At 38.5% G+C, this 15,470-nt stretch overlaps 1 protein-coding gene across 1 annotated transcript in view; it reads right to left on the reverse strand.

Annotated features, from left to right (window-relative positions):
• The window catches only part of GLRA3 (glycine receptor alpha 3), a 197,739-nt gene that overhangs the window by 150,361 nt on the left and 31,908 nt on the right, over window positions 1-15,470 (reverse strand). Inside the window, exon 2 of the mRNA XM_086414718.1 lies at window positions 4,551-4,678. Coding sequence (XP_086270844.1) covers window positions 4,551-4,678 — 128 coding nt within the window. The remainder of the gene's footprint in view (window positions 1-4,550; window positions 4,679-15,470) is intronic.

The following is a 15,470-nucleotide window of genomic DNA, read 5'->3' on the forward strand; positions in this document are numbered from 1 at the left end:
GATTGTTTTAAAATAAAAAAGGGAAATAACCACTACAGAGAGAATATATTAAAGAATAATCAAACAAAATCTAAAAACATATGGTGCAGAATTTAAATCTGTGAATCTTTCAGGTGTTTGTCTACAATTTTAGAAAGATTTATTATTAGAGAGATTTCTTGTTAAAATGACCTTGCATGATATAAAAATGCAAATAGAAAATACAGCTTTTTCAAAAGAAAAACTGTGAATTTTTATTCAAGAAAAGTAGTGTCTGGATGGATAGGAATAATTAAAATGGATAAAGAGATTCTAACACTTTCCCTGAAAAAAAATGGGCAGAGATGAGTATTGGGTACATATACCATTCTGGGGATAGAATGTGTTATAGTAGAATAGAGTATATGAAAATTGGATTTATGAAATGGGATAAAAGGATTAATACAGAGGAATATCACAGAGGAAAAGAAAACACAAAGACATAGTGAAGGCAAACAATGTTATTCCTAGATAAAGGGAACAGCCACCGGAAACAATAAAAAAAACAGCACAAATGCGGTAAATGTACAGGAGGAATACACAAACAGGTGGCTGCTCGCAGTCCTTTCTGCCTGGATCCAAATTAGATTTAAGGTTATAAAGACCAACTGAGGGCCTAAACAACAGAGTCAAAGAAAAGAAATAAAATCTAGAAAAAGCTAGCAAAATAGTCTGGTGAAATCATATTTTATTGCCTGTGGACGTCCTTTTATTTGCTATTTGATTGCTTTTTATCTGTTAAACTGGCTTCTAGTTTCAAATGACTCCTGGAAGCTTCTATTTCAAGATGGAAGATTGAGCATGGTTGTCCTCCTTTCCGAGGACATAAAAATGATATTAGTAAATAAAAATGAGACTAGACCTATCACACCAAAGAGAATGACAGGAAAGTCAGCATTGGCTTAATGATATAAAGTATAGAAGGCAGAAGAAAACAGTTGATATATGAAACAGAGAAAAGCCTAAATAAGTGATGATTAGAACAACATGGAGAAGGAAGCTAACGTGCTAAGAGGCACAAAATTCAAAGTCACCATCAACAGGAAAGGAGGTGGGGCATTAGATAGAGTAGCAGAGGCCATGGACAGAGTACCTGTCCCCAAAAGCTCCCTGCCCCCATCCATTGTCCCCTAGAGCAGGGCTGGCCTGGGGTTTCCATGGGTTTGAAGGATGCACATATTTTTTTTTCTTCTTTTTGCAGACATAATTTATGAAGGTGATTGGAAATAATGAGTCTGTAAGCAATGCTAACTTTTTAAGTGTTTTCTTTTTCCAGCTTTATTGAGATAAAACTGGCATACAACATTGTATAAGCTTAAAATGTATTAATATAACGTGTGGATTTGGTACACTTATATACTGCAATACAATTATGACTTTAGCATTAGCTAAAGTATTCTTGCTAAAGTAGCTAGCTAAAGTAGCATTTGCAGTATTCTTGCCTGGAGAATCCCTGGGACAGAGGAGCCTAGTGTGCTGCCATCTATGGGGTCGCACAGAGTCGGACACGACTGAGGGACTTCACTTTCACTTTTCACTTTCATGCACTGGAGAAGGAAATGGCAACCCACTCCAGTGTTCTTGCCTAGAGAATCCCAGGGACGGGGGAGCCTGGTGGGCTGCCGTCTGTGGGGTCGCACAGAGTCGGACACGACTGAAGCGACTTAGCAGCAGCAGCAGCAGCAGCAATACCTCCATCATGTCACATACTTACTATTTCATTTTGTGGTAAGAACATTTAAGATCTACTCTATTAGCAAATAGTATAGATGAACTTGGGCTTCCCTTGTGGCTCAGTTGGTAAAGAATCTGCCTGCAATGTGGGAGATCTGGATTCGATTTCTGGGTTGGAACAATCCCCTGGAGAAGGGAAAGGCTACCCACTTTAGTATGCTGGCCTGGAGAATTCCATGGACTGTATAGTTCATGGGGTCTCAAAGAATCAGACACGACTAAGCAACTTTCACTTCACTTAACGTCATAGATGAACTTATTTGCAAAACAGAAAACATACAGACACCATGGGGGATTGTGGAGGTGAGATAAACTGGGAGATTGGGACTGACATATATGCACCACTGATACTATGCATAAAATAGATAATTAATGAGAACCTAATGTATAGTACAGGGAACTCTACTCAGTGCTCTGTGGTATACTACAAGGGAAGGAAATCCAAGGAAGAGGGGATATTCTTATACGGACAGCTGATTTACTTTGCTATACAGTAGAAACTAACACACCATTGTAAAGCAACTATACTTCAAAAAAAATTTTTAATAAATTAAAATGTACTTCAGGAAAAAAAATTTTGTAAGTATATAATACAGTATTGTTAACTATAACCTCAAGGTTATGCATTAGATTCCCAGAATTTATTCAACTTCTCTTTACCAAAAAAAAAAAAAAATTATTAGGAAAAAAAGAGTTCCAGACAGTACCTCAAAACTAAAGTCATCTCTATTCTGGCATTTGGAGAACCCCAGACCAAAGCCTAGCAACTCAGCCCTCACCTGAAACAAAGCCGTGCCCAGGGCAGAACCATGTCTGTCAACATGTCCTTTCTCCGAGAGGGAAATAGCACAAAACCACCTCCTTCCACACACACAGAGCACTCAGGCAAATGGACTTGGTCCCTCCTAAACTACAGAGCATTTCTATTACATGCAAGAAAACTAACAACTGAAAGAGAGTGAACAAGATGAATAAATATTGCTCCTGCAGGAAGAAAAATCACTGGCCAAAAAAAAGTAAAACAGAAGAGATGGAATGCAAGAACAGAGGCATCCAATTAGCAGCCTAGTTAGTGCAAAGAAAGGTCATAACACCTTCTTTGTAAGAGGCCATCAGAGATTAAACAGATGCACACTGCAAATTACCAATTTTCCTTTTGGAGTGTTTGCCTTAAGAAGTAGAATTGTGCCTAAGGACTGTTGAAGCTATTCATCACTAATATTTTTGGACAATTTAGCTTTTACCAAGTTCAGGTACATGATATTTACTGCTGTCATAAAATAACAAACAGATAAACATATAAAGTAGCACCTGCCTAGCAACCCGGAGCACCACCTTTCTGTAGTTTGTGTGGCTTCTGCCTGATAAACTGTGCCTCTTCCATTCCTGCTTTTCCCTAAATAGGAAGTTCTAAAGGAAACATTTCAAATTCCAGGAAAGAAGTACTAGCATCTACCTATTATTTTTGTTTTTCAAAATGGAAATAACTGCTTATATACACATCATTTCTTCTGCTTAAGACCAAATTTTTGAAATAATGATTTGTACAAAACTCTGATTTCTTTTCAATGATAACTAATTCAGTGAGATATGGAGCTTTATTTGCCAATTCTTTTTTAGCAGACTCCCAGATTATTTCTAAACCCAATTATAGTTATTAAATGTATTCTTTATAATAGTTCAAAATCATTATGTTTAATAAGTCTAAGACATAACAGATTTCATACTTTAATTATGGTAAAGGCACAGAGTCTTTCTTGGAGAAACCTGATTCTCAGAAAGGTTTAAGATGAATTATGACTATCCTGGAGGGAAAGAGAATAGTTGATTAACCCATGGAAAGAAGAAAAAGAATAATCTTAGTAAGTTAGATGTCTAAGTGTTTTAATGTCTTTAAATATTTATTTTTATAAATAGCTAACATTTATATTTAATTACTTACTAAGATAATTTTCAATGGAAGAGACCATTCTATCTGTGCTCAGGACCAATTTAAAGTAATTTAAGAGAATTATTTATTTCTACTTTTGTGTAATGCATTTTAATAACATTTAAAATATTTAATCTCAAGTAAACCAAATTTTTTTAAATGTACTATATTTTAGAGAAATTACATAAAATCATACAAATAAGTATCACAATTTTGTTTATGTCAGAGAGTGTTTTGCCTATGTTCTCCCTAGAGTTTTTGATTGTTAATTAGATAGAATATTCTTATTTAATTTTTGCAAATTGTCTGAGAATGTCTCTACCAAGATGTTTTTTGTTTTCCTCTTACAAAATGTATAAATTACTGAGAGGTCAAACACACAAGTTTTTCCCAAGAATTTTATATTTTAAAAACATTTCCTATTGCTTAATCATCTATCTAGGCATTTTCTAAGAGTGTTCTTTGTCACCTTTCTCCTTTAAAAAAAATTATTTTGTATGGGGGTATAGTTGATTAACAATGTTGTGGCAGTTTCACGTGAACAGCGAAGGGACTTAGCCATACATATATTCAATACATGTGTTCATTCCCCCACAAACTCTCTAAGGGTTTTTTAACTAACGTCACTGTGACCATCACTTCATAATATATAAAAAATCAAATCATGACACTGTACACTTAAAACCAACGTAATGTCGTACGATCCAAAGAAGACAAATTATGATAGCTATTAACACGACAATATATTTCTTCTTTGACCAACATGGTGCTTGGAGGATTATTGGAAATAAGTATTAGAGTTTGGGGGGAATCAGTTTGGAAATTTATCCTGCTTAATCATACATATTGTAGTAAGCAGAACAATTACCTTTAAAATTGGGTCTGATTCTCGCATCGTACCCCGACGTCCTCCCCATTAACTTGTCTAGAAAGTCCGAAGGCGGCATTGGGGCGCTTCGAGACCTTGCACTGTCTGTCTCCTTTGTTGCAACCAAACTGCAAACGAGAAAAAAAAAATAGATTTTTACCAAAAAGTCTTCCAAACAGTTGTTACCTTAAAATGTAAAATTAACATGCTAAGCAAAAAGTACCTTTGAAATCAAACCCCAAAAAAGGTCCATATACTGTAGAGTGAATATTATCATGACAGGTATTTATAGACTTACAGTCAGAATTCACAAGTTTTCACATGTATTTAGCAGTGACAATATTTGTGTTAAGTCTGGAAACAAAGCTACTCCAAATTATTAGGCTTTCAAAATTTGTATTTACCCAAACTTTATTTCTGATTGCAATGTTTAGCTAAATTACCTTGTGTGATTCAAGCATAAGAAAATGTGAATGTTCAGCTGTGAAATACAGCTCCTATAGCTTTTATAGAGGAAAAACACACCACCTTTTAGGTTTAAGAATTTTTCTTAACAGCAACAAAACTTCTGCCCTGAATATTAAACAATAATGTTCTTTTCATCAACCAGAATGAGTGCTTCCTATATTAGTAACATATTCAGTTAAATTTATTCTGCTTTCACTTTGTGTCTCTATTCTACAGCACAGTTTGTTCAGATCTAAAATGTGTGCATGGAGACTGAGAAATTACCATAAATGTGGTCTGTGTACTTGGCTATTATCCAATGAGAAGCTGTGTCCGGGAAAGGTGGAGGGTTATTGCATTTTTTTCATTCAAACATGTTCCTTAGAAGCCCACAAGTGACTGCACCCCCATCCAGCTCCTCATTTACCTAGGCTAGTCCCTAGAAGGTCTCAGCCTGCTTGCTAGTGCCAAATGCATCTTTTTATCTCAGAGCTTTGCTCAAGAAAGTGAAGCAGACTTTCTGAGGACACATGTGTTTGAGATATATATATATATACACACACACACACATATATGTTTGACCTGATGTTACTTCCTAGATATTGTCAGTCATCGCATCCTCCCAGCTCTGTCACTCAGAGCATTATCAAACTCTGAACCTTTGTGGTCACTCCCAGAAGTATCAAGTTATTAAATTCCTCCTGTCAGAATTTCCAACAAGTAGTGAAAATGGGCTTAAAGCCATAACCATTAAATTACCTACTACACTCATATGAAAAGTGAAAGTGAAAATGAAGTCGCTCTGTTGTGTCGGACTCTTGGCGACCCCATGAACTGTAGTCTACCAGGATCCTCCGTCCATGGGATTCTCCAGGCAAGAGTACTGGCTGCTGCTGCTGCTAAGTCACTTCAGTCCTGTCCGACTCTGTGTGACCCCAGAGACAGCAGCCCACCAGGCTCCCCTGTCCTTGGGATTCTCCAGGCAAGAACACTGGAGTGGGTTGCCATTTCCTTCTCCAATGCATGAAAGTGAAAAGTAAAAGTGAAGTCGCTCAGTCGTGTCCAACCCTTAGCGACCCCATGGACTGCAGCCTACCAGGCTCCTCCATCCATGGGAGTTTCCAGGCAAGAGTACTGGAGTGGGGAGTACTGGAGTGGGTTGCCATTTCCTTCTCCAGGGGATCTTCCTGCCCCAGGGATCGAACCTGGGTCTCCCTCATTGTTTATATTCAGTAATTAATAAGCACAATTGTAAAATCTAATATCAATGATAGTGTGAGAATAATGTTTATGAAAGTATAGTATCACAGCTAATAGCACCTATTAACTCTTGTCCTGTTCTAGAGGATGTATCTAGTTCTGGACAGTCTAAGTCACTTATCTTCCCAATAACTCTCATTCTGTCTCTCTTGCTTTCTCTCTGCTGCTACTGCTGCTAAGTCGCTTCAGTCATGTCCGACTCTGTGTGACCACATAGACGGCAGCCCACCAGGCTCCGCCATCCCTGGGATTCTCCAGGCAAGAATGCTGGAATGGGCTGCCATTTCCTTCTCCATTCTCTCTAAACAGAAACTTCTTCTCTCCCTATTCTGTTGCCTCCATATTATTTTGTAATCCTTTATCTCTGATCATTACTGGTCAGTTGAACCCCTTGCCATGGTGATCTCTGGAAAGTTTATTCTAAAGTCACAATAATCATCATGAAAAGAAAAATAAAAAACTTACTCTCTTCTCAATAACTCTAGAACTTTCCCCTACCATCCGGCTTTAAGAAACTTTTGCCTGTCCTTCAGCATTTGCTCATTTTCCATAGCCCAAGAGCAGTGGCCAGAAAAGGGCATTTTGGGGGCTCTCCTGGCTACATACTGCTGCTTCTAAACTACTCCCTGGGTTTCCTTTGCAAAATTCTTCCTTTTGGTTGTAAGAAAATAAAAATCTACATTTTTTACCAACAAATAAAACAGCTTACCTGGATCTCGATACTCTGCCCATCAACTTTTAAAAAGTAACACCCTGAACTGGCAAGCACTCACATTTTGCATTTATGGAGAAGGTTGTCATAGGTTATCTGGGTCAGCTCTGTATGCAGTGACATGGAGCCTTAGAAGAGAGATGCAGTGGTACGTTTGATTGTGAGCAGAAGAGGAAAGGTGGTGTGGCCACAGAGGCAGAGATTAGAGATGTGCCCATAGCCAAGGAATTCCAGTGATCAACAGAGACTGGAAGAGGAAGGAACAGATTCTCCCCTAGTGCCTCTGAGGGAAGGCGGTCCTACTCACATCTTGTCTGGAGCCCAGTGAACTCATTTCAGACATTTGGACTCCAGAACTGTGAGAAAATAAATTTCTGTTGTTTTCCGCTACCCAATTTGACTTGTTACAACAGTCATAGGAATCTAATAGAAGCCTTCTGGTGAATTTTTTTACGCTACTTTTCAACTGAAGAATTACTCTTCTGTTCTTCCTGCAATTTGTTTTCTTTATTATTTGCTTAAATTGGAGGATAATTATAATAGTGTGATGGTTTCTGCCACACATCATAATGAATCGACCATAGGTACACACGTGCTCCCCACATCCTGAACCTCCCTTCCACCTCCCTCCTCCCGACCCCACCCCTCCAGGCTATCCCAGAGCACTGACTTCAGGTGCCCTGCTTCATGCAGCAAACTTGCACTGGTCATCTGTTTTACATATGGCAACGTATATGTTTCAATGTTATTCTCTCAAATCATCCCACACTCTCCTCCTCCCAGAGTCCAAAAGTCTGTTCTTTTACATCTGTGTCTTTCTGTAATTTCCATCTCTCTGTTGGTATTTTGTATTTGGTGAGATACTATTGTCATCACTTTCTTTCCAGTTCTTTGGGCATGGTGTCGTTTAGTTCTTTGAAAGTATTTAAAATAGCTGATTTTATGTCTTTGGGTATTAATTGATTTTTCTGAACTAATTTGGTAAAATCTACATTCTGTATAATAAATGACTATGAGAGCTATTTCAAATCCTGAAAGATGATACTGTGGAAGTGCTGCACGCAATATGCCAGCAACTTTGGAAAACTCAGCAGTGGCCACAAGACTGGAAAAGGTAAGTTTTCATTCCAATGCCAAAGAATGCTCAAACTACCGCACAATTGCACTCATCTCACACACTAGTAAAGTAATGTTCAAAATTCTCCAAGCCAGGCTTCAGCAATACATGAAGTGTGAACTTCCAGATGTTCAAGCTGGTTTCAGAAAAGGCAGAGGAACCAGAGATCAAGTTGCCAACATCTGCTGGATCATGGAAAAAGCAAAAGAGTTCCAGCAAAACATCTATTTCTGCTTTCTTGACTATGCCAAAGCCTTTGACTGTGTGGATCACCACAAACTGTGGAAAATTCTGAAGAAATGGGAATACCAGACCACCTGACCTGCCTCTTGAGAAACCTATATGCAGGTCAGGAAAAAACAGTTATAACTGGACATGGAACAACAGACTGGTTCCAAACAGGAAAAGGAGTACATCAAGGCTGTATATTGTCACCCTGTTTATTTAACTTATATGCAGAGTACATCATGAGAAACGCTGGGCTGGATGAAACACAAGCTGGAATCAAGATTGCCGGGAGAAATATCAATAACCTCAGATATGCAGATGACACCACCCTTATGGCAGAAAGTGAAGAGGAATTAAAAAGCCTCTTGATGAAAGTGAAAGAGGAGAGTGAAAAAGTGGGCTCAAAGCTCAACATTTACAAAACAAAGATCATGGCATCTGGTCCCATCACTTCATGGGAAATAGATGGGGAAACAGTGTCAGAGTTTATTTTGGGGGGCTCCAAAATCACTGCAGATGGTGATTGCAGCCATGAAATTAAAAGGCACTTACTCCTTGGAAGGAAAGTTATGACCAACCTAGATATCATATTCAAAAGCAGAGACATTATTTTGCCAACAAAGGTCCATCTAGTCAAGGCTATGGTTTTTCCAGTAGTCATGTATGGATGTGAGATTTGGACTGTGAAGAAAGCTGAGCGCTGAAGAATTGAACTGTGGTGTTGAACTGTGGTGTTCAATTTGAACTGTGGTGTTGGAGAAGACTCTTGAGAGTCCCTTGGACTGCAAGGAGATCCAACCAGTCCATTCTGAAGGAGATCAGTCCTTCTTTGGAAGGAATGATGCTAAAACTGAAACTCCTGTACTTTGGTCACCTCATGCGAAGAGTTGACTCATTGGAAAAGACTCTGATGCTGGGAGGGATTGGGGGCAGGAGGAGAAGGGGACAAGAGAGGATGAGATGGCTGGATGGCATCACCGACTCGATGGATGTGAGTTTGAGTGAACTTGGGAGTTGGTGATGGACAGGGAGGCCTGGCATGCTGCGATTCATGGAGTCGCAAAGAGTCGGACACGACTGAGCAAGTGAACTGAACTGAACTGATGGGAATATCTGTTTAGTTGTCTTAGAGACCAACTAATAATTAGACAGTGATTTTTTTTAACTCCTAGGGCCAGTAAATTTCCCAGTATTTTCTGGGGGCCCTAAGCTCATGGGGCCATTCTTCAACATTGAGTCATGCAGTTGATGAATCTGCTGTAGCCTTACTTCCTGTTTGCACAAAAGATCCAAAGACACTGGAGGGAGCTGAGCATCTTCTTGGTATCCGACTTCACTTTCACTTTTCACTTTCCTGCATTGGAGAAGGAAATGGCAACCCACTCCAGTGTTCTTGCCTGGAGAATCCTAGGGATGGGGGAGTCTCGTGGGCTGCTGTCTTTGGGGTTGCACAGAGTCAGACATGACTGAAGCGACTTAGCAGCAGCAGCAGCAGGGCTCTCTTAACAAAGTACCACCGGCTGATGGTTTAAACAACAGAACTTAATTTTCTCCCAGTTCTGGGAGCTAGGAATCCAAGATCAAGGTGTTGGCAGCTTAGTTTCCTTTGAGAGCCTCCCTCCCTTGCTTCTAGGTGGCCATCTTCTCTCTGTATCTTCACAGAGTCCTTCCTCTCTGTGTGTCTGTGTCCTAATTTCTTCCCAGAAGGACACCAGTCACATTACTTTGGAGTCTACCAATATGACCTCATTACACCTTAATTATCAACAAGGATAACTGAGACACTGGGAGTTAGAACTTCAATATGTAAATTTTGGAAAGATGCAGTTCAGCCCACTATCCTGGATCTCATGACCACAGACGTATGTGTGGACTTCTAGATGCCCAGGAATATGTGGGGCTTTTCAAAACCCCTAGGGATAGTTGTCATTCCACTGCTTTTCTTTCAAGCTTCTTAGTCAGTCTGTTGTTTGCACTCACTATTCTCTACTGCCTCAGGCACCTGTGAAGTTAAGAAATACACGAACATCTTCAGGAAAAAGCAAACGGGGTCTCCCAGAAAACCTCCAGACAGGTAAAATCAGGGCAATTTTCCAAGAATATGATTTTAAAGAAATTCAAACTCCATTCTGTCCCCTCTAGTAGCTGCCAGGCTGCTGTTCTTACTGTGACTGTGTGCTGCTGGCTTACAATGCTACTAAGGAGCTCAGGAAAAAGGAAGGGGATAGAGCAAGTTACAAGCCAGAAATCCCATTGTTCTTACCAAGGTTCAAATGTTTTCCTTGATTAAACTACTTCATGGATTACTGCAAGTCTCTGATTAATTACCAGATGATTAATTACCAGAGTTCTGAAAAAGCTGATTGTCACTTTTTTTGGACAGTTTTCTCATTGCTTTCATGGAGGAAGGAGTTTATAGAAGTCAGCATTCCATTAATTTTGCTATCACTGTTCTGACAGTGTCTTCCCAGATTTCTTTTTGTATTTGTTTTATTGTATTTATGATTTAAAGAACCACACTGCTCACAGCTCCATCCATCTTTCTCTGCTTGGTACTTGTGTTTACTCCCATGGTAACAGCTAATTCCCATAATACTATTTTGTAGAACTCTTTAAAAACTCTTTTCTTGTAAGTAATGTAAAGACTTGTTTTTAAAAGAAAAGACACAGAGTTTATCTTTTGGGTTGCCCCGTAATGAATAGTCAACAATTTTAATTAACTAACTACCAGTAAATATTCTACCAATAGGAGAGAAGAAAGGGGAATGAGAAAGAGAGAAATATCAACATGATTTAAATATAAATATCAACATGAAAAATGTTAATTGATCATTTTGAAAAGTTGGCTACCTATATTTTCAGATATATTAAGTATTATATAGCACATTAAAGAAACAAAGCCATGAAGGGCAACAAATGTAATTAAGATTCATACTGCATGCCTACAATTTTAACAAAATAGAAGTAATTTGATTTTTTTAGGCAGATAAATGCTAAATTTTAATGATAATTGCTTGCATTCATACAGTACCTAGCTTCCAAAAAAGTCTATCTTTTCCTAATACCTTTTATTAACCTACTTATAAAATAATTTTTTCAAATATTACATCTAACACTAATCTTAGAATAAGAGGCTGGGAAGAAGATGGAAGAGGAGCAAGATGGGGAGATCACAAGCCTCCCCCCAAATACATCTAAAACTCATCAATATACAGAATAACTCCTACAAAGCAACCTCTAGGTGACAGCAGAAGACCCCAGGTCTCCAGGGGGACAGGCTAAGCTCTCTGAAATGAGAACACAGGCACAAGTCACCCCCAACAAGAAATCAACACAAACCACCCAACCAACATTTCCTTCCAAGGGCAAAAATCCAAAGGAAGAAGTAATACAACCCTAAAGCCTGGGAAAAGGAGACTCCAAGTGGAGCAAGTTAGAAACAAACAAAAAAAAAAAGATGAAAAGACAGAGAAAAACAGCACAAATGAAAAAGCAAGGTAGAAACTCACAAGACCAAATAAACGAAGAGGAAATAAGTTATCTCCCTGAAAGAGAATTCAGAATAATGATAGTAAAGATGCTCCAAAGACTTGAAAATAGAATGGAGAAAATGCAAGAAGCATTTAACACAGTTAGTACAATCACCGAGGACATGGAAGAAATAAAGAATAAGCAAACAGAGACGAACAACACAATTACTGAAATTAAAAATACTCTAGAAGGAACCCACAGCAGAATAACTGAGTCAGAGGAATGGATAAGTGAGCGGGAGGATAGAATGGTGGAAATAACTGCTGAAAAGCAGAATAAAGGGAAAGGAATGAAAAGAATTGAAGAAAGCCTCAAAGAGCTTTGGGACAATATTAAATGCACCAACATGCAAGTTATAGGGGTCCCAGAGGAAGAAGATAAAAGAAGGGCACTGAGAAAATTTTTGAAGAAATTATAGTTGAAAATTTCCCCAACATGGGAAAGGTAATAGTCAATCAAGTCCAAGATGAGCAGAGAGTTCCCTACGGGTTAAACTCAAGGAGAAACACATTGAGAGACATATTAATCAAGCTAACAGAGATTAAGCACAAATAAAGAATATCAGAAGCAGCAAGGGAAAAGCACCAAGTAACATACAAGGGAAAACCCATATGATTAACATCAGATCTTTCAGCAGAAACGCTACACGCCAGAAGGGAATGGCAGGATATATTTAAAGTACTGAAAGAGAAAAACCTACAGCCACGATTACTATACCAAGCAAAGATTTCATTCAAAATTAACAGAGAAATCAAAAGCTTTACAGACAAGCAGAAGTTAAGAGAACTCAACACCACCAAACCAGCCTTGCAACAAATACTAAAGGGACTTACATAGCCAGTAAACACAAGAGAAAAGAAAGACCTACAAAAACAAACCCAAAACAATCAAGAAAATGTTAATAGGAACATAGGCATCAATAATTACTTTAAATGGAAATGGATTCAATGCACCAACCAAAAGATACAGACTTGACTGAATGGATACAAAAACAAGACCTAGATATATGCTGCCTACAGGAGACCCACTTCAGACCTAGAGACACATAAAGACTGAAAGTAAAAGGATGGAAAAAGATATTCCATGCAAATGGAAACCAAAAGAAAGCTGGAGTGGCAATCCTTATTTTCAGACAAAATAGACTTTAAAATAAAGAATATCCTAACAGACAAAGAAAGACTATATAATGATCAAGGGATCAATCCAAGAAGAAGACATAACAATTGCAAACATCTATGCACCCAACATAGGAGCACCTCAATACATAAAGCAAACACTAACAGGCATAAGAGGAGAAACTGACAGCAACACGATAATAGTAGAAGACTTTAACACCCTACTTTCATCAATGGACAGACCATCAAAACAGAGAATCAATAAGGAAACATAAACCTTACATGAAACATTAGACCAAATGGACCTAATTGATATCTTCAGGACTTTATATACAAATGCAGAAGAATACACTTCTTCTCAAGTGCCCATGGAACATTCTCCAGGATAGACCACATCTTGGGCCACAAATCAAACCTCAGTAAATTTAAGAAAATTAAAATTGTATCAAGTATCTCCTCTGACTACAATGCTATGAGACTAGATACCAACTACAGGAAAAAAAAAAAAGCAAAAAACACAAACTCATGGAGATTAAACAATACATTCAGTTCAGTTCAGTTCAGTCGCTCCATCCTGTCTGACTCTTTGCAACTCCATGAATCTCAGCACGCCAGGCCTCCCTGTCCATCACCAACTCCCGGAGTTCACTCAGACTCACATCCATCGAGTCAGTGATGCCATCCAGCCATCTCATCCTCTGTCATCCCCTTCTCCTCCTGCCCCCAATCCCTCCCAGCATCAGAGTCCTTTCCAATGAGTCAACTCTTCGCATGAGGTGGCCAAAGTACTGGAGTTTCAGCTTTAGCATCATTCCTTCCAAAGAAATCCCAGGGCTGATCTCCTTCAGAAAGGACTGGTTGGATCTCCTTGCAGTCCAAGGGACTCTCAAGAGTCTTCTCCAACACCACACTTCAAAAGCATCAATTCTTCGGTGCTCAGCTTTCTTTATAGTCCAACTCTCACATCCATACATGACCACTGGAAAAATCATAGCTTTGACTAGACGGACCTTTGTTGGCAAAGTAATGTCTCTGCTTTTGAATATGCTGTCTGGATTGGTCATAACTTTCCTTCCAAGGAGTAAGCGTCTTTTAATTTCATGGCTGCAGTCACCATTTGCAGTGATTTTGGAGCCCCCCAAAATAAAGTCTGACACTGTTTCCACTGTTTCCCCATCTATTTCCCATGAAGTGATGGGACCAGATGCCATGATCTTAGTTTTCTGAATGTTGAGTTTTAAGCCAACTTTTCACTCTCCTCTTTCACCTTCATCAAGAGGCTTTTTAGTTCCTTTTCACTTTCTGCCATAAGGGTAGTGTCATCTGCATATCTGAGATTATTGATATTTCTCCTGGCAATCTTGATTCCAGCTTGTGCTTCATCCAGCCCAGCGTTTCTCATGATGTACTCTGCATAAAAGTTAAATAAGCAGAATTCCTAGAAACAAATGACAATGAAAAACAGGGCGACCCAAAACCTATGAGACTCAGCAAAAGCAGTTCTAGGAGGAAGGTTTATAGTGATACAATCATACCTCAAGAAGCAAGAAAAGCATCAAATAGACAGCCTAACACTACATCTAAAGCAGCTGGAAAAAGAAGAACTAAAAAACCCCAAAGTCAGCATAAGGAAGGAGATCATAAAAATCAGAGCAGAAATAACTGAAAGAAATGATGGAAACAATAGCAAAGATTAATAAAACTAAAAGTTGGTTCTTTGAGAAGATAAACAAAATTGACAAACCACTAGCCAGATTCATCAAGAAAAAAAGGGAGAAAAATTGAATCAATAAAATTATAAATGAAAAAGGAGAAGTTACAACAGACAACACAGAAATACAAAGGATCATAACAGAATATCATGATCAACCATATGCTAATAAAATGGACAACCTAGAGGAAATGGACAGATACTTATAAAAGATCAGCCTTCCACGACTGAACGAGGAAGAAACAGAAATTCTGAACAACCCAGTTACAAACACTGAAATTAAAACAGTGATCAAAAATCTCCCCAAAACAAAAGTCCAGGGCCAGATGGCTTCATGGGGGAATTCTATCAAACATTTAGAGAAGAGCTAATGCCTACTTTTCTGAAACTCTTCCAGAAAATTTTGCAGAGGAAGGAACACTTCCAAACTCATTCTATGAGGCCACAATCACTCTGATACCAAAACCAGGAAAAAACAACACACAAAAAGAAAATGACAGGTAAATATCATGATGAATATAGATGCAAAAATCCTCAACAAAATTATAGCAAACAGAATCCAACAACATATTAAAAAGTTCATACACCATGAACAAGTCAGGTTTATTCCAGGATGCAAGGATTCTTTAATATACACAAATTAATCAATGTGATACACCACACCAACAAATTGAAAGACAAAAACCATATAATCATCTCAATAGATGCAGAAAAAGCCTTTGACAAAATCCAGCATCCATTTATGATAAAAATACTTCAAAAAGTGGGCATAGAAGGAACCTACCTCAACATAGTAAAG

Source organism: Bos grunniens, chromosome 8 (genome assembly GCF_055505025.1).
Source record: "Bos grunniens cultivar Pamir isolate PY7600 chromosome 8, Bosgru_T2T1.0, whole genome shotgun sequence".
Taxonomy (NCBI): Eukaryota; Metazoa; Chordata; class Mammalia; order Artiodactyla; family Bovidae; genus Bos; species Bos grunniens.